Genomic DNA, 22,388 nt, shown 5'->3' on the forward strand with positions numbered 1-22,388 from the left:
GACTATTTATTACGACTTTCTAGACTAGTAATTTCAAGTCAAATGTGTCAAAAAAAAAATCAAACCTATAATGTTCATCAAGCTTTTCGACGTCTAGTTGAAAAAGAACCCATCTACGGATTTGTATCCATTGTTCCTTGCCTAGGGTCACAGTTTTACCCTCAAGTATAGGCCCCTCATCACAATACTCTCCATCTTCATCTAGAAACACCTCACGAGTAGCTTTGTGATTTCCATCCCGAATTTTTGCATGTACTCCATAACATACCTAACAGATTCGAAACAATATAGGACTCCATAATAGAGCCTTCAACATAGCGTTTATTGCTCGGAATATTTTTACACTCCTTCATTGCCCTATTAAAATAAACAAATCCAAAATTGTACTTAGTAGTTTCGATGATAATTGCCATTAAATATGAAATAAAGGTAAAATTGTACATACCGTTCAAATGGATACATCCACCTAGGATACACGGGTCCACAAATCAGCCCTTCTTCATCACCAAATGCACCAAAAGGTGGATGCCGATATTAAAAAGCGGTTGGAAAATACTTTTCCAGCACACACAATGCCTCTGCTACCATGTATTTGGCAACTTGGATTTCCTTTCGGATTAAGACTTTCGAACATAGGAGATTAAAGAATAAGCTAATCTGGTGAATAGCTCTACGCAAATCATGATGTTTTGGAAAAGCGTGTTGAAGCAAAACTGGAAGCAAGTAACACATAATCACTTGATAGTCGTGGTGATTTCATTGTAAGCAAACCAGAGGACTCAAAGTGACAACATTTTTAAATTCGACGAAAAACCCAAGGAAGCTTCAAGTTCTTCAAAATTGTGCAAAACTCAAGTTTCTCATCTTTATTCAAGACAAATGGGGCCATTGGTTTAACAGATCTCCCTGTGATTGGGTCTGTTTGCATCCACTGACCACTATGAATCCCCATTTTCTTCAAATCCTCTCGCTACCAGATCAGATCCTTTGTTTTCTTTTCTTGTCAAGAATCGATTTATTATGTGTTCTCGCCACATTCTTCTCATCGTGCATCACATCAATAACATGTCGAATCTTATGTTTCGCCAATATTCCATTTCAAAGAGAATAGACCTCTTATACCATGCTTCAAGAATCTTCATAAATCTTCATCATCTCCAATAGCAACCACATCTACATCATCTACACCGCTTGGCACCTTTTAATACTTTACCAAGTACATAATGGACACGACTTAGCATTTTCTCAATTACTTCTCCCTTTAACCTTGGTGGAGGGGGTTTAACTCTTTTGTCTTAAGTCCTAAGTACTTGCCCGCCTAAATGGGTGATCGATTTAAGAAACATCCGTAATTTGTATAAACGATCTTCCTTGCATTCCCAAGATGCATAGACGGAGTTTCATCACCACAAATAGGACAAGCTTTGTAACCATGTGTTACACAGCCTGATAAGTTACCATACGCAGGTAAATCATGAATCCCCCATATCAACATAGCCCTCAAAGTAAAGTGCTCTCTTTTGTACATGTCATAAGTCGCCACCCCTTCTTTCCATAACTGTTGTAACTCATCAACTAGTGGTTGAAGAAATACATCAATGTTTTGACTCGGTGCCTTCGGCCCTGGTATTAATAATGACATCATATGGAACTCATATTTCATGCACAAAGACCGAGGGAGATTATAAGGAACTATGTAAACAAAGCCAACAATCAGAACCAGTGGATTGAACTCCACATGGATTGAATCCATCGCTTGCAATCCCAAGCCAAACATTACGCTCTTCCTTAGCAAAGTCCGCCAATCATCTTTACATGTCTTCCAATCGAAGTGAATCGATTGGGTCGCGATATAATTCCAAGAAGGTGTCGCTCTATCGTGCCATGTCATTTCACGCGCTATCCATGCTATTGTGTACAACCTCTTGAGTCTTGGAATCAAAGGAAAATGTCTCAATACTTTTCTCTTTTCTTTTGTTTCTTTCTTCCCCGTTTTCCCCTCCTTCACTTTGTATCTAGGTGTTTCACATTGAGGACATACCGTTAAGTCAGCTTCAGTCTTCCAATATAACATACAGTTGTTTTCGCATGCATCTATACACTTGGCTTTCATTCCCAAATCTTTTAACATTGCCTTCATTACAGGATACTTTAAAGGCAACGTGTTTCCTTCCGGCAACCATTTTCTTAACATGGACAATAGCGCGGTCACACTGTTTCCTGACCAATTATATTGCTTCTTCAAGTTTTGTAGGTCCACCACTGCCGAGAGAGTTGTTATAGGAGCCTCTCATGTAGGGTATAATTTTTCTTCCGCTTTTTGTTTATATTCATTATACCTTTTACCCAAATCTGGTTCAAGAACATATGGTGGTTCCAAATCTCCACCCTCACTTTCATCGCCTCCATTCAAATCACACCGCTAGCCCTTCATGTATGCCATAAGCAACGCCAACAAGATTCCCCATTCGAGTCCTTCAAATTTCATCGTTTTTCTTCATCTCGGTTACCCATTCGATCCTTATATGGGTTCTCACCATGTAAAACCCATACACGGTATGTTGATTCTATACCATGCAAAATCAAATGTTTTCTCACTATATCAAACGGAAACCTTTTCCTATTTCAGCACTTATTACAAGGGCAAGGACACGTGGTCGATGTAGGGTCCTTGTCACTAGCAAATTGAATAAAATCCGACACCCCTTGCTTGTATACAATCCCAAATCTATCAATTTCATTCATCCAATCCTTTGGATTTGGTTGAGACATACTGCAAAATAACTCCTTACACTACACCGTTTAGAATAAAATAAAATCTACTCAAAATAGTTTAGAGGCAAAAGGATGAAAGTGACTTTGAGCTTGCAATATGACATATACAGACACAACTATTTACTTAACTTCATTATACCAAATCAGGGAGTTCCTTCAATATGCAAGTCTAGTATAGGTAATAGCAGAGTATCATTTTTTTTTTCGTAGAAATATCGCAAAGTATCAAACCACTAAGGTAAGTATACTCAATATTTTAATCCAAATACCATAACAAATTTGACAAGGAAACACTAAAGAAAAATACAAACACTCGAGTTCACTCATGACAATGACGACAAGATATTTGTCCAAATAATGACATATAAGAAAAGATCTCTCAAAGTCAGTTTTAACACCATCGATTAGTTTACTTACCACAATCATTTTACTTGAAAAAAAACCATAGGATAAAACAACGATAATAACATGTAAACAGATAATAACCACAAAGATGCAATTCCACAAACAATCCAGAGACTCAAAAGAAGAGTTCAAACAGCATAGTATTCATATATTGAATAGTACTAATAGAGCATACTCATTACATGCCTGATTAAACCAACAAACTGAAACAGAGAACTAACAACTCCCAAAACAATTGTTTTTATGCCCGATTGTTATGTAATTTATGTTTTTCTTGGTTACAAAATTATTTTATGTGAGTTTCTAATGGGCTTTGAATTTTATATTGTATGAACTCAAATATAAATATTTATGTGGGTTTCCTGCTATGAATTTTATATTTATGTGTGCTATGAATTTTATATAATATTTGCGTGGGTTTCCTATGAATTTTATATTGCCCAACTATGAATTTCCTACACTATGGGGGCATATGTGTGAGCAATGTCTACTTGCAGGCCCAAGTCCCCCCGTGTACTCATAGTTTAAATCCAAGTCCTCATTGCAAGAGATCAATTATTTATCACAAGTAAGGGAAGAAAAAGTAAAAGGGACAAACAAAGTAAAATAGTAAAGTGAAAAGATGGTCTTAAGTCTAAATACACTAAAGAACACCCACAGTAGAAAATCTATTATATGGTCTTGCACTAGGTCATTGAATTTCAAGACAAAACATCAAATCCTAGGCTCTCTCGATCAAAGTTTCTTTAGAAGAAAGGAAACGATATATATGGGTGTTGCGGGGACTTTGGAATATCTTTCTAGTTCGCTAAGCAAGAACCATGAAAAGAGCAAGAAAAATAAACTATTGCAAACCGGGGAACTTATGGTCGAAGATGGATCATGATGGGTGTGAGCTTAAAGTTAAGAAAACCCTCTCTTCACTGAAAGGTATCTCTACTACTTAACCCCTTAAAATGTATTTGCATATATAAAGCAATAAGATATGATACATAATATGGTTGTACTCAAAACAACAAACCATATGATAGTGGGTATATAGGTTAGAATATAATAGGTAGATTGAGCAAATAGTATACTAACACAAAGCTATTGTATACTGGCCCGACATGTAAGGACTTCGAAGCATAGGGACCGTGAATAGGACATATACTCACCATCGGCAGAATTTAGGATATCGCAGTATGCGAATGGGGATGAGATTCGCATACTCCCAATTCCCAAATAAGTAAAACAGGAAAGAATTCCCAATCTTTGTCCGAATGAGGGAGATTCAATACTTGCGTGGGTTTCCTGCTATGAATTTTATATTTGCGTGTGCTATGAATTTTATATAATATTTGCGTGGGTTTCCTGCTATGAATTTTATATAAAATTCATAATTTCTAATATTTGCGTGGGTTTCCTATGTAACATGCTATGAATTTTATCTCTCAACTCAAATATTTTGAACCTGCTTCAAATGAGTCTGAATTTCAAAAAGAGATATTTTGTGTGCCAGTTCAGATTTCATCTATTAAAACCCACAGTTGCCAGAAACAAGACATGGGTTATTCTTTGTTTAAATATTTCAACCCATTCCAACATGAACTCTAGAAAACCCTATCCACGCTATCTAACTCCAAAAAAAAGGGAGTTAGATACTACTAACAATCTAACAATCCACAAACCAATGCTGACAATGGGTAGCTTTAATCCTGTTATATGGGATGATAACTGGACAGTTGTTACATCAGATGGGAGTCTATACAACTTACCCGAGATAGATGGAGTCAAAATTTCATCTCCAATCACCAAGGAACAGCCTAGAATCGTGACAAGCAAGAGCATAACTTGAGCCACTTTACTTTTCTCCAGCTTTTCTTTTATTTTTTGGGCTCTCCTTAACTGGTTTGATGGTGTATCTACAAGGAAAACTAAAGGTCTCGTACACTAGGCTTCAGTATATTTTAGCATAACAAGTTTAGTAATGCCTAAGGTGCTTGTTTGGCATGCTTCAACAGCACATACTTCTCAAGTGTGTGTGTGTGTACATGGATGGATAACCAAGAAAACTTATTTGAAGAACACAAGATATCAAATAAAAATCGAAATTTTTCGTTGTATTTCAAAATAAATATCATACCTTTGGTTATAACTGAAGCAAACTAGCACCGAAATTACTTGCAGTTGTGGATTAAACACCTAGAGCAGTGTGAAAAAAAAGCATAAAAGTGGAAATTAGTTAATGAAAATTAACGGACAGGTATAAGAAGAAGGAAAAGGAAGAGAAAAACTACCGGATGTCGGTGGCGCGTATGTTTGTTTGGTTGAGAGAGAGAGGCGTTGGAAAAACAATAAGAGGGGATGAAAATTATAAGAGAGGAGAGAGAAGAGAGAAGAGCGCGATTTTTTCTTTTTTCCCTCTCGCCCAAAATTCTAATTTTGGATTTTATTTAGTTTCTATTATCTTTTTTTTTTCCGCTAATCTAGTTTCTATTATCTTAATAACCTTTACGGTTTCCTGTCAAAACAAAACTTTATAAATACGTTACAAATTAATTCTCAAATCCGAGAAAATTAACTAACACATTATTTGCAATTTTAACGCTAAATAAACGTTAGGAACTTAGTTACGCCTAAAAAGCGTTAGTAAACAAAAAAAGTGTGCGTTACTGATTTTCTGTTTTGGTGTAGTGCGACATTCAGGAAGCTTACCACCATCCCGACTTCAAACAACCCGATTTTGAACTTTATGATGAGTCGGAAGGAGATCCTGGCTTGCATGTTCTATCGTTCAAAAATAAGTTGGTGTTATGGGATGGAAATGATCCGCTCATATGTAAGCTCTTTCCATCAACTCTAAAGGGAGAAGTATTACGCTGGTTTAGTGAGTTGCCTTCAAGATTAATTCACCAATACAATGAACTAGAAAATCAGTTTGTTAATCGTTTCCGCCACAATTGCAAGATGCCAAAGGATGTCAACTCACTTTTGAACATCAAACAACAACGTGACGAAAAGTTACGTACTTTTGTTACTAGGTTCCGAAAGCGGAAAAGCGGCGCCATCGCCACCATTGCTACCGGCGGCGGTACAAACGCCTCCGAAAGAAGGCGTCGCGGAAGAAAGTATAAGGAAACACTTCATCCCAGATTAGACCGACCTGACAGGGAAGGCCGACCTCGCAGATTTGTGGAAAATCGCCATCCTAGACAGGTCTGTCCAGACAGGGAAGAAAGGCGTCACAGAAGAAAGTATAAGGAAAAACTTCATCCCAGACTGGACCGACCTGACAGGGAAGGCCGACCTCGCACATTTGCGGAAAATCGCCATCCTAGACAGGGAAAAAAGGCATCACGGAAGAAAGTATAATGAAAACCTTCATCCTAGACTGGACCGACCTGACAGGGAAGGCCGACCTCGCAGATTTGAGAAAAACTGCCATCCCAGACAGGTCCGACCAGGTAGGGATGAAGGTGTCACAGAAGCAACTAGAGGGAAGACCACAATCCCAGACAAACTACCGACCTAGATAGGTTGGTTACACGCAAAGAAAAAGACAATCTCCAATCAGACCCGAAAGTGTGTACCGCCTAAAATCTTTAACTCTTGTAAGAGGTAATGGCAGGTGTCATCTTCCACATAGGCTCGACCGGGGGCATCTGTCTGTTTAAATCTTCTGGGTGAAATGGATTTCACTCTTCAATACAATTTTTTCCGATCTGCTGGGAAAAATAATGGAGGCTTATATCGATGATATAGTCGTTAAATCGAAAGATACTGAGACTTTAAAGAGGGAGGCAACTTGGAACATTGATTGTGAGATGGCATTGCAACAACTGAAGAAATACTTAGCCAGTCCTCCTATATTGACAAGTCCTTCAACGGGTCAACCTAGTGGCATATACCTGGCAGCTACAACTCAAGCTATTAGTGCTGTTCTTTTCATTGATGATGGTAGACCCGTCTTTTTTTTTTATCATAATCAAGTAGATTAGCCAAATGGGAAAGTTATCTTAATGGATATAGCATTGTCTTCCTGTGTTTACCATGCTCGTGATAATGGAGACAACTCACACAATTCTCCAGACGCACCACCAGAACAAGGTTTTCCTACCATGATCGCTTGGACCTTTGGTAGTAACACTGTTGTTATAGCTGAGTATAAGGAGTATAAGTTTAACTTACCGAGAATCCAAGATGAGCTTAACAGTGCTAGTTCGATGGAAGGCGCCACACAGCAGCAGTAATGCGGAAAGAGACGAGCTTTGTGCGACGTCAAAAATTGTTTTGCTTACGTCTGTTTTGTTGGATGAGCGTAAAGTGTTTTTCTGGATTGGGATGTGCGGCACCAGCACTTATATAGGTTTACGAGCGGGTTTTCCAGTGCTGATGGGATTCTTCTCCAACTCCAACTTCATCTCTACTATCAATTCTTATCTCATCCGAATACTTTGAGTCCAATTCGTATTTAACTTCTTATTATTATTATTATTACTAAACTGCCCCTACGTTCAGTTTTCAACGGTATAATCCAAGTATCAATATTCCGTTGGCACGCATCGTCTAATTCAAATTTCGTTTTATTACGTGACGCGTTCGGTACAATTTTCGCCAATCGATTTTTTTTTGCAATTTTATTTCTGTGCATATTTTATTTTTTTCTGTGCATTTTCGGCCATCTTTTTTTTAACTACATTGCGTCCCATATACGTTAGTTTGACATTATTTCGTTTCCGATAATTTACGGATTTTTTTTCGACAATCAATTTTCCTATCGTTTACGTTCACACGACACTTTGTTATACATTCCGCTTACTCTTTTCTTATTCCACGTTTTTCTTGATTTTTCTTCTCTTCTTTGCCATGTGAACTTTGTTCGCATGACAAAGAGGGGGCGGTGTTTCGACCCCCACCTACGTGGCAAACATCCATTACTAGGGGTCTCTATTTTATTCATTTAATCGACAGGGCTAAAGCCCAATTCGCAATATCATGGATCAATGTACAGGCCCATTAACTCATGTGTCTAAGGCTGAACCTTAGCCACATGGCTTGCCACTAATGTACATTGATTTATGTCCAGATTCGTTTCTTATCAAAAGAGATAATTATCAGTTGAGAGTTATATTCTATCACAATTACTCAAGCAACAAGATTACTTGAGCTACAAGGACTCTCTACTCTACTTATATAAATACCACATTATTTTTCATAAGGAACTACGTGGAAACTTGATCCCTAGATAATAGATCTTGGGTACGTAGGCAGCCATTGTTTGGTTCAGTTTCATCTCCCCCAATATCAAATTCCTTTATTTCTTAGTGTGTTCTTTACCATTGCTCTCGTTGTGTTGAAGCAGTTTACTGCCGAAACAGTATATGCGTAATGATATGCATTTTTCACAAAATGCATTTTATTATTTAGTAGTTTCGACCAACTATTATGAAATGCAATGAGTTGGTTTAGGGTTTAGGCTTAAGGTCTAGAGGTTTAGGGTTTAGGCTTAGGGTCTAGTTTATAGGGGTTTAGGATTTGGTGTCTTGAGGTTTAGGGTTTAGTGTCTAGAGGTTTTTAGGGTTCAGGCTTAGGGTCTAGTTTATTGGGGTTTAAAGTTTATTCTTAGGGTCTAATTTATAGGGATTTAGGGTTTAGGGTTTAGGCTTAGGGTCTAGTGTCGACAAGTTTAGTTTGTGATACACCATATGCAATTTAAAATGCAAAGTCATTGTCAGAGTTTTTCACATCTCCACTGCTAAAATGAAATACAAAATGAATTTGCATTTTCAAATGTATGACCAATGAAGGGATTTTACATTTTTAAATGTTGCCAGAGATTTCACATTTTAAAAAGTTGGCATACGCATTCCTAAAACAAATTGAAACCTTTATTTACTAATTACAAAGTAAGCAATGCTTGTAAACAATTAAGTTCTTTTTTTTCACAATGACAGTAAATGTTAACCAATCAAATAAAAGCTTTATAAGGAAAGTGAGAGAAACATCTACCAAATGCTCAACAATGTTTTCGAAAATATGAATTCTGATTTTGAAAATAAATGAGAAATTAATGGAAGATGTTATACATTGAATTCACCAATTAATGAATTTCTATATATGATAATATTAATCTTTGTTAAAATTGGAAACAAATTTATTACATACCTTTGATCACGATTTGAAATTGGCCGTATTCTTCATTTTTGATCTCTCACAAACTTAATTTTCCGAGAATTTAGTTGCCTAAATTGAGCAACTTTTCATATCTAAAATTTTTTATCCAGTTTTCTTTTTTGTGTGAAATTCAAAATTTTGTTTTGCATCTCACTACGTTACTGGGTAGATAGTCGGTTCTGCTTGTTTCCAAGTGAAGATATTTTGGTATATTCTTGATAAAGTTGGGTAACATGTGTCAGTTTCATATTCTAGTCAAATTGGAGTATTAAATTCTAAAAAAATTTAAGAGGAGTCTTAGGACTACTAAATATTTATAACCAACTCCTCTAGCCTAATTTTCTGGTTGTAAATCTAACTTCTTTAAAGAAAACGTCCAACTCTACAGTAATTTTTCATCACGTCATTAACTTTATTTGCCTTTTTTGTCCTTACTTTATTGCTGTAATTGCATATTTTGTCCGGTCAATTGGATTTTTTAATTCCAATTTTTCTCCTAATAATTTTCAATTATTTCAAATATTCTAAAAACAAAAGGGTGTAATAATAGATGGTATGGAAGGATTAAAACGTAAACATATTATATCTCATATCACATCATCTCATATCTTTTCTATTTCCCATCAATATCTCATTTCTCTTTCTCTTTTCTTATTATCACATCTATTTTCTTCACTATTTCTCCTCAATATCTCATATCTCTAATATCTCTCTCTCCTTAATATCTCATCTCATTTCATCTCTTCATTTTTTATCCTCATTATCTCATCTCTCTCTCTCTCTCATCCGAAATTTCGACAATTCCATCAGAAATTCCACACAAAATTTCAATATACTTTAAAATTTAGAACTTATTTTTTATTATTTTTTTTTTTTTATCCCGAACACATTTAGTCTAAATTAGTGTGTTAGTGGGACCATTTTACATCTAGAGCAACAAATCGGGCCAGGAAATTAGATTTTTATGTTCGATTCAAATTTGAATTTTGGAATCGGGTTTTTTTATTATCCCGATTGATTTCGGTTTCGGATAGGTAGTATAAAGTAAGTGCAAAAAAAACAGTCGCATCGCGCACGCCAGAAGACAATTAAATTTCGACAATTCCATAAAATTCCAATATGTTTTAAAATTCGGAAATTATTTCATTTTTTTTTTTATTCCGACAAATTTAACACATTTAGTCTAAATTAGTTAGTGGGATCTCTTTACATCAAGAGCAACAAATCGGGTCGGGAATTAAAATTTTTATGATCAATTCAAATTTGAATTTTGGAATCGGAGTTTTTTTATTAACCCGATTGATTTCAGTTTCGGATAAGTAGCATAAAATAAATGCGAAAAAAACAGGCGCATCAGTTGCAATTTGGTTGGTTGGCTTATTTTGACTGAGATTCGGTTGCAATTTTTTTAAATCAACATTGCCACATGGATTGGGCTTTTGGTGGGCTTGCTTTCATAGTTTGGTTGATTGTGGAACTCTCAATTTCACGCTCATAGAGCGTGCCCAAAATACTAGTCATATAATAAGTAAAGTACGTTTACACCCCCCATCGTATTTCAATCAAGTAGACGTGTAACCTTTGAGACGCTTAAACCTCTCATTCATCCCAACCAGTCAATCAACAAAACTAACTCACCGCATTTTTCGCTCTGTCTCTCCTAATAATAATAATAATAAAATGGGGTGTTGTGGTGACGAAGAAGAAGAAGTCGATGACTCAATCTTCAAACCACTCACCTCTTCAACCCCATCTCCCATGACATCATCATCCTCCTCCGATGACGTGATCATCTCACCCTTAAACTCAAACTTCTCGGCATTAATATCTACCGACATATTGCGAACAATATTTTCGAGCTTAGAATTAAACGACTTGGCTAGATCAGCATGTGTGAGTCGCGTATGGAATTCAGTTGCATCAGATAAAGAGTTTCAAATTAATGCATTTAAATTACCTTGGAAATTAAAGCACGTGGTTGGGACTCCGAGTTCGGGGAGTTTCTGGAGGGATAATAATAGTCTTAATCGTTTTGCGATTTCTCATCGCTTGGTTAGAGGGGACACTGTTACTAGTCTTGCTGTTAAATATTCAGTTCAGGTACATTTTTCTTTTTTGGTTTTCAATTTTGCTAATTAGAGAGTTAATTGTATATTTACTGGTTTGGATTTTGATGATTAGTGCTAGAAGTTGAATTTGCTTCTCACAACTCAAATGTGAAAAACTAGTGGGTAGATGTAATTCAATAGGACACTTGTAAACTTGGTTTCTGTCAGTTTATGATTATATGTGCCTCCTTTCACTCATACCTCGACATACTGGTCAATGATACGCATTCGGCGTGCCTATGTAGTTGAGCTAAGATGAAGTGTTGGTATGTCTAACAGGGTGTCCTGCTCAACATCTATGTTCATTTGTTTCCCTTGCTATATGGTTTACCTGTCTCTGCTACTTTTCTACTATTGGTTTTCCTTTCTGATAGAAACACTTATATGACCAAGCATAATGTATATGAACATTACAAAAAGTATGCGTAGTGCTTTTGAGTGCATAGGATGAAAATATGAAATGTCAAAAAAAGCATTTTTTTCTCTCATCATATTCGCAATCCACTATAGTTGAAAGATGAGAGTTTGTCAGAAGAAGAGGAATCTAATAAGTTTTGGAGTCTATACATTCAATTTCCTCTTTCATTTGGACATCCCCCACACTGACATAATTTTACTTCGTAAAGTCTATTTCTGATGGTATCTTGCATTTTTCATCTCCAAGAAAACATTACCTTTTAAATGGTTGGAATATAATAACCCAATGATATTCTCTACAGGTGATGGACATAAAACGTTTAAACAATATGATGAGTGACCATGGTATACACTCGAGGGAGAGGTTATTAATACCTGTCAGCAAGCCAGAGCTGCTTCTGAATGGTACTTGCTACATTGAACTGGATCCCTATGCCAAAAGAGAAGTTGCAGTGCTGTATCTCGAAGGTGGCCCTGTTGGAAATATTAGCTATTTATCAGGTGGAATAGCCACCAATAAAGGTAAAAGGGTGGTGATTGACTCCATGAAAAGAAGCATGCAGGTGGATGATGGAACTGCTGAATACTACTGGTCCATTTCTAATGGTGATCCTCGTGCTGCATTCTCAGAGTTCTCACAGGATCTTAGTTGGGAAAGGCAGGCTGGATTAATCTGATTTAGGGATGAATGATACAGGAGGGTTAGGAAAGCCAAGAATGCTCCTACTTCTGATTGTTGTATGTTAATACTTCTCCCTGAAGGATCATGTATTTATACATCTGTTATAAAATTGTAAATTGTTTGTCTTTATCCCTTACATTCTAAGAATAAATGAAACTAGGTTCATAGCATTGGGTTTATGTGGAGATTGATGTCATTGATTGAGTCCTCATCTGAGAAAGTTTTGGCTGAACGAGCTGTCTCATTACTTCTGAGCAATTACTCGTTATGCAAGGAGGATGTATCCAGTTTACTTACAAACTTTTTGCTGCTGATGTATCCAGTCATTGATTGTATTGACAAACTCACAAAAGCATATTCAAGTCAGGCCATTCTTGTCTTCAAGTGGAAGTTGCTCGATTTGCATTCTTTTAGTGCAATTTTGGTGGTGAACAGTGAGACCATCTACAAGGTCTTCCACTCATCTCCTGCTAGTTCAAATTCTACTTGGGAAAGTTAATAAATTTGGAGAAAAACTGTATAATATTAGGATTTGGAATTTTGGTACTTGCAAATGCGATCAATATTTTAGACCCACTAGAAGCTATTTCAATTCTCTTTTAAGTGGACCAAGAACGCCTTTTACATTTGCTACAAGTTTTTTCAGTGATTAACATCATCTCGAAAAGCAGCTTAAGTGACTTGTGTTTGCTTTAAGTCCTTTAACTAAGTACATACATGAATATCTAGAAAAGCAGCTACAAGAAGGCAGAAGCTTTTAAGTATTGCTTTACTCAGACACGTATATGGTCTTACGTATCAGTGGTCGTGGTCCTTGGCTGCCCCTCATCAGTCATATAATATTACCCTGGGAGACATAATAGGCCCATAGTGAAGATTACAACGCCTAAAAATTACATAACTTGCCAACACGCCAACATAACGCCAACATTTGCATCCGCTTGAGCCACTACGCATCACATAAACAAAAATAACTACAATGATACAGACCTAATGGTCATGGCAAGAGACGACCTAATGGAAAATGACAATGATACAGAATTTGTTGGAACTCACTCATGGAAAATAAAATAGTTTCATTTAAGTTCCAAAAGGTCTAAATGTTCTGTATAACTGAGTTAATTATGGTGTTCCATTCTGAAAAACAATAGTAATTCTGATGTAGAATTGCGAATCAGCTACTCTACGCGCTAATACACCACCCTCAAATGCTGTTCCAACACAAAATGAATAACCTGAGCCTTTCATTCTATTTGCTTTTTGTTTGTTCAGTAAGTATACAGATTTTCAGCGCCTTCCAATGCAAAAGGAGCTTTAGGTGGCTTCGACACCTGGGTTACCACTCGAAATTCAATCACTTCATTGGAACAGAAAAGGGAATAATGATTTCAGAAGTCAGATATTTAGCTGGATTTTCCGTTTGATTGTTGTGACGCTGATAGACTATCAGTCAATGCACGCAATTCTTTGTCCTGCTGCTTCTTTAGATACCTTTGTGCAGTTGCTGAAACAATCTTGATAAAGAAGTTGATGAGCATGAGCCAGACGATAGTGTTCCAGATTGAAGCAAATGACAGATCCCAGCTCTTCACCTAAGAAACACAAGGATTGAAGTAACTGGATTTAGGCAAAATGCCATCTACAGTACCAAATAATTGACTGCTAATGATAGATTTAGAGCTGTACTTGATGACCAGCTAAGTGCAAGTGACACCTTCAAAATGGTCAACTTAAACAAGTATTGTCTATATTGTATAGATCTTCAAAAGAAACCAATGTCAGGTTGTCAACTCTTTAGTAGAAAACAGAAACTGATTATTAATGTGACCGGTAAAACCTAGAAAAGTATGCATTTTCAGTCTAACCGAAACACATCTTAAGATACATCCATGCAATATACATCTTAAGATATGTGTATGCATTAGTTTTAAGTTTTATGGATAACAATAAGATATGTATGTAATACATAAAATATAACTACTTTCACAGATAAAAAAAAATGCTACAATAAAAGGTTAGTATACACACAGGTGACACAGCACAAGAAATGGGCAGTACCTTCACATCTGACGGCACTGGAGATGGAGATTGGGTTGTCAGATACTTCTCCTTGACCATGTGTAACTTAGCAATGAGGCTGGGCAAGATAGAGGAAAGTCCAGGAACAAAGCCAAGCACCCAGATCATCTCATTCTCCATCCACCCAAGAAGTTGATTATTGCAAACGGAGATGATAAAGACCGTCTACATCAATGAAATTAATGTAAATACCTCACCAAGAAACAAAAAAAAACACATGCTCAGGTGCAGCTATTTCTCATTATGGAAACGTGGCCCAGAAAATAATTAAAAATAAAAACAAAAAATATGATTAATTGTAATAGAGGATTTCAAAAACATTCCGCATCAGGGGTTATTTCTTGGCTTCGTTGAGTTATCAACAACTTGATTATTTTTAGTAAATAGAAGATCAGAAACAATGCTCATTAGGAGTCCAATTGGAACCAATAAATATAGGCCTGCCTTCCACCCACACCAGAATAAATGGAGTGTTCCAAAAAATTGTGCTAGTGGAGTAGACCTCGTGTACGGAATCTATTGGAACTCTACAAAAAGAGAATTATTTCGCAGAAACCTGTATGTGAGTCTTGATGATTGCTTTCCCTATCAATGTTGCGAGGAAGAACTTCCAAAATGGAATCCCAAATTGCCCGCACATAATGCCAGCAAGGTCAAATAATGGATTTGGCACCTGAAGAAAAAACAAATTATTCTGCTCAATTCCAGTTACCCAAAAAGATTGTGCTCACAAACATTTGTGAGAGTTATGAAATTTGTTCAAGCTCTACGTCAGAAATGAACTTTTGTTTAAAATTTGAAGCATCCCCTAAGTTGCAAGGAAAAAAAAACATACGCCTTTTCTTGTTTGATTCCAGATGAAATGCAAGAACTAATGGCACCTATGTTGTATCAAGACACGATACTACTCCTTAAACATTTGAGGCAGAAGGAAGCACCCTTTCCTTTTCCCAGTATGTTTCCATTTGCAAGAACTAATTGTAGTTTCTCCTAGGACCTCTGTGACTAATGCGTGTCTACTCCAAAAAATGAAATATCAGAGGGGGGACAACCCTCAAGGCAGGGGAAAAGGAAGAAACTCACTAAACTAAAATTCAAAAAAAGAAAACAAAATGAAAACAAAAAACAAAAAACAAAAAACAAAAAACAAAAAACAAAAAAACAAACGAAGATCATTTGAGAAGACCAAGCAAAGAAAAGAGACGGTTGAAAGAGATCCTGTAACTCTGTAAGTCTCAATGACATTAGAGGATACTGAAATGTCAGAAAGGAAGACAAACCAATAATTTGTAAATTAACCTAATAAAAAGGGGATGTAATACAAAATGAATTACAAGACTAAACATACGTATTTGACTTGTCAACTTCAAAGGAAACATTTTGCTCCTAAAAAATCATTATACCAAAACCTAGCGACAACAACAAATAAAGAAAACTCTGAATCAACATATGTTAGAGCACCATTTCCGATTTCCCAGTAATTGGTTTGTATTGGAAACTAAATGAAACAAATTAAACCTCAGACATATTACAAAGAGTTATCACTTCAAGTTTTCTAAAAGTTGAACCTATCAACATGAGAAAGGATAGAGAGCCAAACTCTAATGCATCATTCATAGATGTTAGAGTACACTGGTACCAGAAATCCTATAGTCAGATAAAAAAATAAAAAAAATTACCCGTGCCCAAAAAAAAAGCTAATTTCTACGGGTAACTTGAGAATAAAAACGAAAAAAACAAAAGCAAAAGAGAATCCAAACTAACCGAAGCAAGTACTAAAATTGTGAAAAAATTCAGATGTTGTGAGTGTGAAAGGAACCAGCGCTTGATTTGTGTCAGGCGATTGGATAGGACACCATCTTCTGGAGAGGAAGCATCCAATTCTTCCATTGCATCAAATTTAGTACCTGAAATGCGTGCTGCAGCGAGATACAAATTATCATGGCCTTCTCATAATACTATAAGTACAGGCTTACATAAAATTTGAATATGCTTAACATTCTTCACCATGCATGTAGTACCAATAAAGCCAAAGCTTGAACCTTTCTAATGTTGATTCACTTCATTTATTCACTCTTAAACAAGAATACGTGGAAACAGCGGTTCAACATTCAATCTGACCTACTGAATAGGTAAATATAACAGGGGAAAAACAATTAGAAAGTGGTGGCGCAAATAAATTTCATATTCTCAATATTTGCATTTTATAATACTATGATTGATGTGGAAATGAAATTCAATCTAATTTAATGGCATAATTTCTAAAGACATCTCTCATGTGAACAGATAGAACACAGACACATACACACACACAACATAAACAGTGACATCTGACTGGGCTTATTACCTGCTCTTGAGATAAAATAGGGAGGAAGCTCGCCAAGTGCCGTCCCAATGCCCCATAAAATTGCCTCTAACTGAACTTGAGGCAATATGCTGCTGAGTGGAACCCTCAAACCATGTAATGATGGAAATACAGGGGGGCCAAAATCAGAGCAGTCTTTATCAAGCCAAGAAGGGACTCTTTTTAACTGTATTGTATCATATGGCGCACTTTTTAAGTCAACTCGGCCACATTGCATAGCCTTAATAGTAAACAGGGCAATATGGGGGCCCAAATATAACACGAATGTGTGCAAACCAGATCCTACACAGAAAATAATATAAGGGAATTGGTAAGAATTCATGCATGCACATAGTTAATGAATATAATTACCTATTACAAAGTACATATGCATAACATCATGATTAAGCACTTGCATCATCACCCCACAAAAAGTGAATCTAGCCAGCTTATTCCAAGTATGTAATGACTTATCTACAGGATTTTAAAAATAAGAGACAAACCAACATAGACCAAGCAAAAAGAACAATGTCCATAAAATGTGAATCTCCCCAGCAACCACCACTCACCGTGTAAAAAAAATATATTTCTGATTGGGTTGCTTGTTAGTGGTCAGGGTAGGACTCTATCCCAGGTTGTTGGTTCAACATAACTCAGCTAAGGGTAAAATTATTACGAATTAATTGTAACATTAATTACAAAGTCCATAAACATTCATTTTTAAAATCCTCTTTGCTACGTGTAAATATGGCAGACAACATCAAAGTTTGGAGAGAACTGATGACGATACTGTCATCACCAGTGCTGGAACTAGTATTTCGTAATGGGCTGGGCTAAAATGAATCTTGGAATTTACCATGGATGAATCTGAAATAAATTCCACTTACCCAAGCCAATTGAAGATGCTACACCAAGGGCCACCCACCACAGTCCAAACCGGAAGTAGTGAAGCAACTCTTCGACGTGCTGCACAATTATGTGATGAGATTAGCGAGATTAATCCAAGTAATCAACCAATAGTTGAGGAATAAGACATGGCTACTTATGAAATAGTGTACGTCAAAAGCTTTAAAAGGTAATGAATGTGTCACTCTAATTTTCAATGATTGAAATTAACATCACTTAGTTTGCTAAATGAGCCATGGAATAATAAATACGAGCATTACAAGAGCAAAGCTGACATTTTAGTATTAATGCATTGTCATGTGAAAAAATCTTTGTGGAATACATATTGACTAAATTTTCTGAAACAAGCTAATGTTTTTTTTTTACAGGCTAATGTTTTTTTTAGTAATAGAATTATTAGCTAATCATGATTCACATACCTTTTCATGGGGTCCGTCAATAGTAATAAGTAAGACTCCAAAAGCCAATATCAGAACGCTTAGAAACAAAAGCCAGCCACCTTTAGTAAGAAGATACGTTATCGAGCGCGTAAGGTACTGAGCAGTAGCCAAAGTGAAAAACTTTAGCATCTTGAAAGGTGCTGCCGTTAAAGTCAAATTTTCTAGTTCCAATTGATGCTTCTCCCGAAGTCCTGTTAATATAGGATAATAAATTAGCAAAAAGAAAGCCAAGAGAACTTTTTAATATTTCACTAACAAGTATATATTGCTATATATTAGTTCATGATGTTTTCCCCTTATTAGTTGTAGACATATATTACAACTCAGGTAAAGAAAGAGAAAAAAGGACACAAAAAAAGGCACTTTTATTGAACAAAAATAAGATAACATTTATCTTCATCAATTTAAAATGCATTTACAAATGACATAAACAATTGTTAAATATCTTATTCCTGAACATGTTTTCTTTACACGTGATACATTCTCAAAACACATAAGAACATCAGGAACTCCAGCACCCTAATACCATTTAAGAAAAAGAAAAAACCCCGAAAAGCAACCTTTATTATTTCTTTCTAGTCATAAAACTGAATGTGTAAATTAAATCAATTCCCTTTGGGTACATCTTAAAGCGTTCAATATCATTAAATACCATTATGTTCAACTTTCTCTGAAGTACTAACAATTATTCAATGAAATCTTAGAGTTGGTATTCAAATCCACCAAGGATTCGGACATCTGGACCTACAGCCAGTACATACATCCTTTTCATCGATAACCTAGGCATATAAAGTCAAGATAAATAGGAAAGTGTACTGTTCAAATGGCCTATAAATAAGACAAAAAAACTATGGATCCTTAAAAGAAAATGTGGAAAACTTACTGTCAAAAATACCCACTAATTATTCATAAATAATCTTCCTTGAAATGTAATTTATTTGAAAGAATGGTGTGTGATAGTTTGATCGTCTACTTAAGTGTCAAATTCATACTCAAGGGGCCATCGTCTCAGCGCACCAATGGAACTTTTTCTCTTTCTGGGAAACAACCAATGTATCTCTTACTAGTTCTTGGCAACCAAGTTAAAAGCAACAAATTCTGAATGCGGTAAAGAATTTAATACCACTAAACACCACACCATTCTTTTTAAACTGTGTACGCATTAATAATTGTACGAAACTACGAATGCACAATGCAAAATGATTTGTAAAGGGTATTCTGATCAATAAATAAGGATCTACAAAAGAAGATAGAAAAATGGAAAGAATGTAGGTTGAGGTGACCTATATAAGACAATAAATACTTTATCTCTCTATTGGGACATCTCGAATTCCCACTATACTAAGTTTCATTATGAACCCAATAAGATTTCACCTCCTACTTATCTCCATGAGCAGTCTGTCTCCCTTAAATATCTTCCTACTCGAAAGAATGACAACTAGTTTGTTTCCAGATTTGCTCAAATTTTTGAAGCACACATTAAACATATCCTCAAAACTATGTTAAAAATCATCATTCTCAGTTTCCAGCTCCTTGGGCACTTTACCGGCGAGAAGCATAATTTTTTTTTTTTCCAACTAAATGACTTATATATGAAATATCGAGGTTGTAGCCTTCACATTTCGTGCTACAAACTTTCTAATCTACAAATTACACCACCTTTCCTCATGAAAACCAACTACTAATCTCTCAATCTACATTAAAACATCACAAGCACCAAATTACCAAAACACCATTCATGCATCTACACCTACACCTACACCTAAAAATTAAAATTAAAGTAAAAAAATAAATTAAAAATCATTCCTTTAAGCCATTAAAATAAAAACCAATTAAACAACAACACGTCACCTGATATTTCAGAATCAACAGCAGCATTGGTTGAAGAAGAAGCTGAAACAGACTTGGCTTGTTTCTTCGAACCCATCCTTAAAAAAAACAAAAAATAAAAAACTACACCCCTTGTTCTTTTTCTTTGTTACTGATTCATGTGAGAAGCTTTTAAAATATATATAAAATAATAAAAACAATTCGAGTTTCGAAAATTTTAAGGTTATTTTTCTTTTTAAGGTTTTTAAGTTTGTTTTCTCAGATCCGGTAAAGAATTGGGATATTATTATTTGGGTGGGTGGGTGGGTGGGTGTAAATAGTGTTTCAGAGAGAAATTATCGCCTTACTTTCTGAAACGTATTTTTTGGGAGAAGATGTTTTTTTTATTTTTTTTGTTCTCTAAATTCCATTATTGTCCTTTTGGTTCTTCTTCTTAAAATAGTTATTTTTATTATTATTAAATAGTTTTCTTTTTGCTTTTTAAGACCCACCAGACACCTATTTGACTATGTGCTAATTTGGTATATCCGCGTACGAGAATTATTAGGTTCCTCAAATTATTTAAAATTTTGATAATGCTTTGACAGTTTCAGAAAGTTTGATTTTATTGGTGTGGACTATTGAAAGTTGCAATTATGGCTGCACTTTGCGAAGGTTTCCACCATTCATCCACAAAAACTAATGCCATTCAATGAATCACTTTTAGTAAACATAATAATGGTACTTATGTAAGCAATACTGTTTGTGGAAACATAGAAACCTATCTATGCAACTATGCAAGTAGCCAAGTATGCAGGTCAGATACTCTGATATACTGATTGTGATATTTCATTTTGACTGATTAGAAAAGCTTTTCACCGTCTCCCCATCCCATAAAAGAATGAATATTGATTTTAGGTTTTCTTTTTCATTTTTTTAAGTTGCTTTTCTGTATAGGTATATCATAGAGAAAAAACTGCCTATAGATATCTTGGCCTATCCTCTCATTGCCCGTAAATCATGGAATGTTATGTTGGATGGATTTATTTTGGCTCACATATCACATGACTCGTTTTGAACTTTCGGTAAGAGAACAAAATATCGAATTCGATCAATATATTGTATATCTAAAAAACTGAAATATATCGATATATCAAATATATTAATATATCGATAGACATATTTTTCTGTTGATCGGTAAAAAATTTGTTTTGTATGTTGATATATTAAAAATATCATTGATATATCATAAATATCATTGATATATTAATAAAAATCGGACAAAAATTGGTCAAAGTTAACAAACTCAACAATCAACAATTTATGTTGGATATATAGTATATATCGGTCGAAAATTACAATATATATCGTCAAAAAAAGATTTCATATTCGGTAGAGATATATCAAATATTTTTATCTCATATACCCAAAAAACAAGATATATCGGTAATATTTCATAAATCTCGACAATATTTTGGGCCCTGTTTTTAGTTAGATTGGTTGCTAGAGTTTTGAAATTTAGTGACTACTTAGCAGTGATGAATTAATTGGCAACATCCATCCGCGTGAACTGTTAAAATTTAGGAGCTTTATAATTGTAAAAAAAAACAATTAAGTTGATTTTTAGTATTTTGTAAAAGTAAGACAAACGCGACAAATACAGCATATGCTTACATTGCTTAACCGCATTTGGCGTTGATGAACAAGTTAGCGTGTAAAGTGTAAACCCTCCAAACAAATTAAGGTTCAATCTCTTTCCTATAAGAGGTAACGTGGAATTTCTGTCAATACCAATCTACCATAATTGGAATATTGTTGAAATCAGGTAAGGCTTGATGCCAAATGTTGATGCATAAGTTTAGCTTGATACAGTGCTGTACACAACTTGAAAAGAAACAAACAAGTTGTTGTTCCGTATCTCTCCATTTTCTTCTTTCTATCTAACAATCTCCATCTTTTTTTTTTTATCTAACAAAATAGAAAAGTGTGGGGCCCATCTAATAGTATGACTTGGCAAATACAAGTGTTTGGAGAGTTCGTGTAATTTTGTTAAGTACAATTAATATCATGAGATCTATCCAAAAATCAATAATTGCGGCAGGGCTTATAAACTGTTAGGCTAGCCTATAAACTATTGGGCATCCAAATTTGGCATGGTACTGTATAATTGGCTGACCCAATTGATTTGGGCTTATGGATAATGGGCAAATTTGGACTTATGGATAATCGACAATTGGATGCCCTTGTGTCGAAGGCGTGACGAGTTG

General features: G+C 35.4%; 2 protein-coding genes across 2 annotated transcripts; one reads left to right on the top strand and one right to left on the bottom strand.

The window, feature by feature from the left end:
• Positions 1-10,915: 10,915 nt before the first annotated feature.
• Positions 10,916-12,713, top strand: LOC147518037 (peptidoglycan-binding LysM domain-containing protein). The gene is made up of 2 exons (XM_086590038.1): positions 10,916-11,436; positions 12,164-12,713. Exons 1-2 carry the CDS (start codon positions 11,017-11,019, stop codon positions 12,536-12,538), a joined length of 795 nt encoding a protein of 264 aa, XP_086446164.1. The 5' UTR covers positions 10,916-11,016; the 3' UTR covers positions 12,539-12,713.
• An 891-nt stretch (positions 12,714-13,604) lies between these two features.
• KMS1 (SNARE associated Golgi protein family) lies at positions 13,605-20,548 on the bottom strand. The gene is made up of 8 exons (XM_086590037.1): positions 20,164-20,548; positions 18,292-18,503; positions 17,854-17,932; positions 16,970-17,269; positions 16,387-16,541; positions 15,179-15,295; positions 14,602-14,787; positions 13,605-14,135 (listed from the first exon to the last, which is right to left on the bottom strand). The coding sequence occupies exons 1-8, from the start codon at positions 20,237-20,239 to the stop codon at positions 13,947-13,949; spliced, it is 1,314 nt and encodes a 437-aa protein (XP_086446163.1). The 5' UTR covers positions 20,240-20,548; the 3' UTR covers positions 13,605-13,946.
• Between the last annotated feature and the right edge of the window lie 1,840 nt (positions 20,549-22,388).

Source organism: Coptis chinensis, chromosome 2 (assembly GCF_015680905.1).
Source record: "Coptis chinensis isolate HL-2020 chromosome 2, ASM1568090v1, whole genome shotgun sequence".
NCBI lineage: Eukaryota > Viridiplantae > Streptophyta > Magnoliopsida > Ranunculales > Ranunculaceae > Coptis > Coptis chinensis.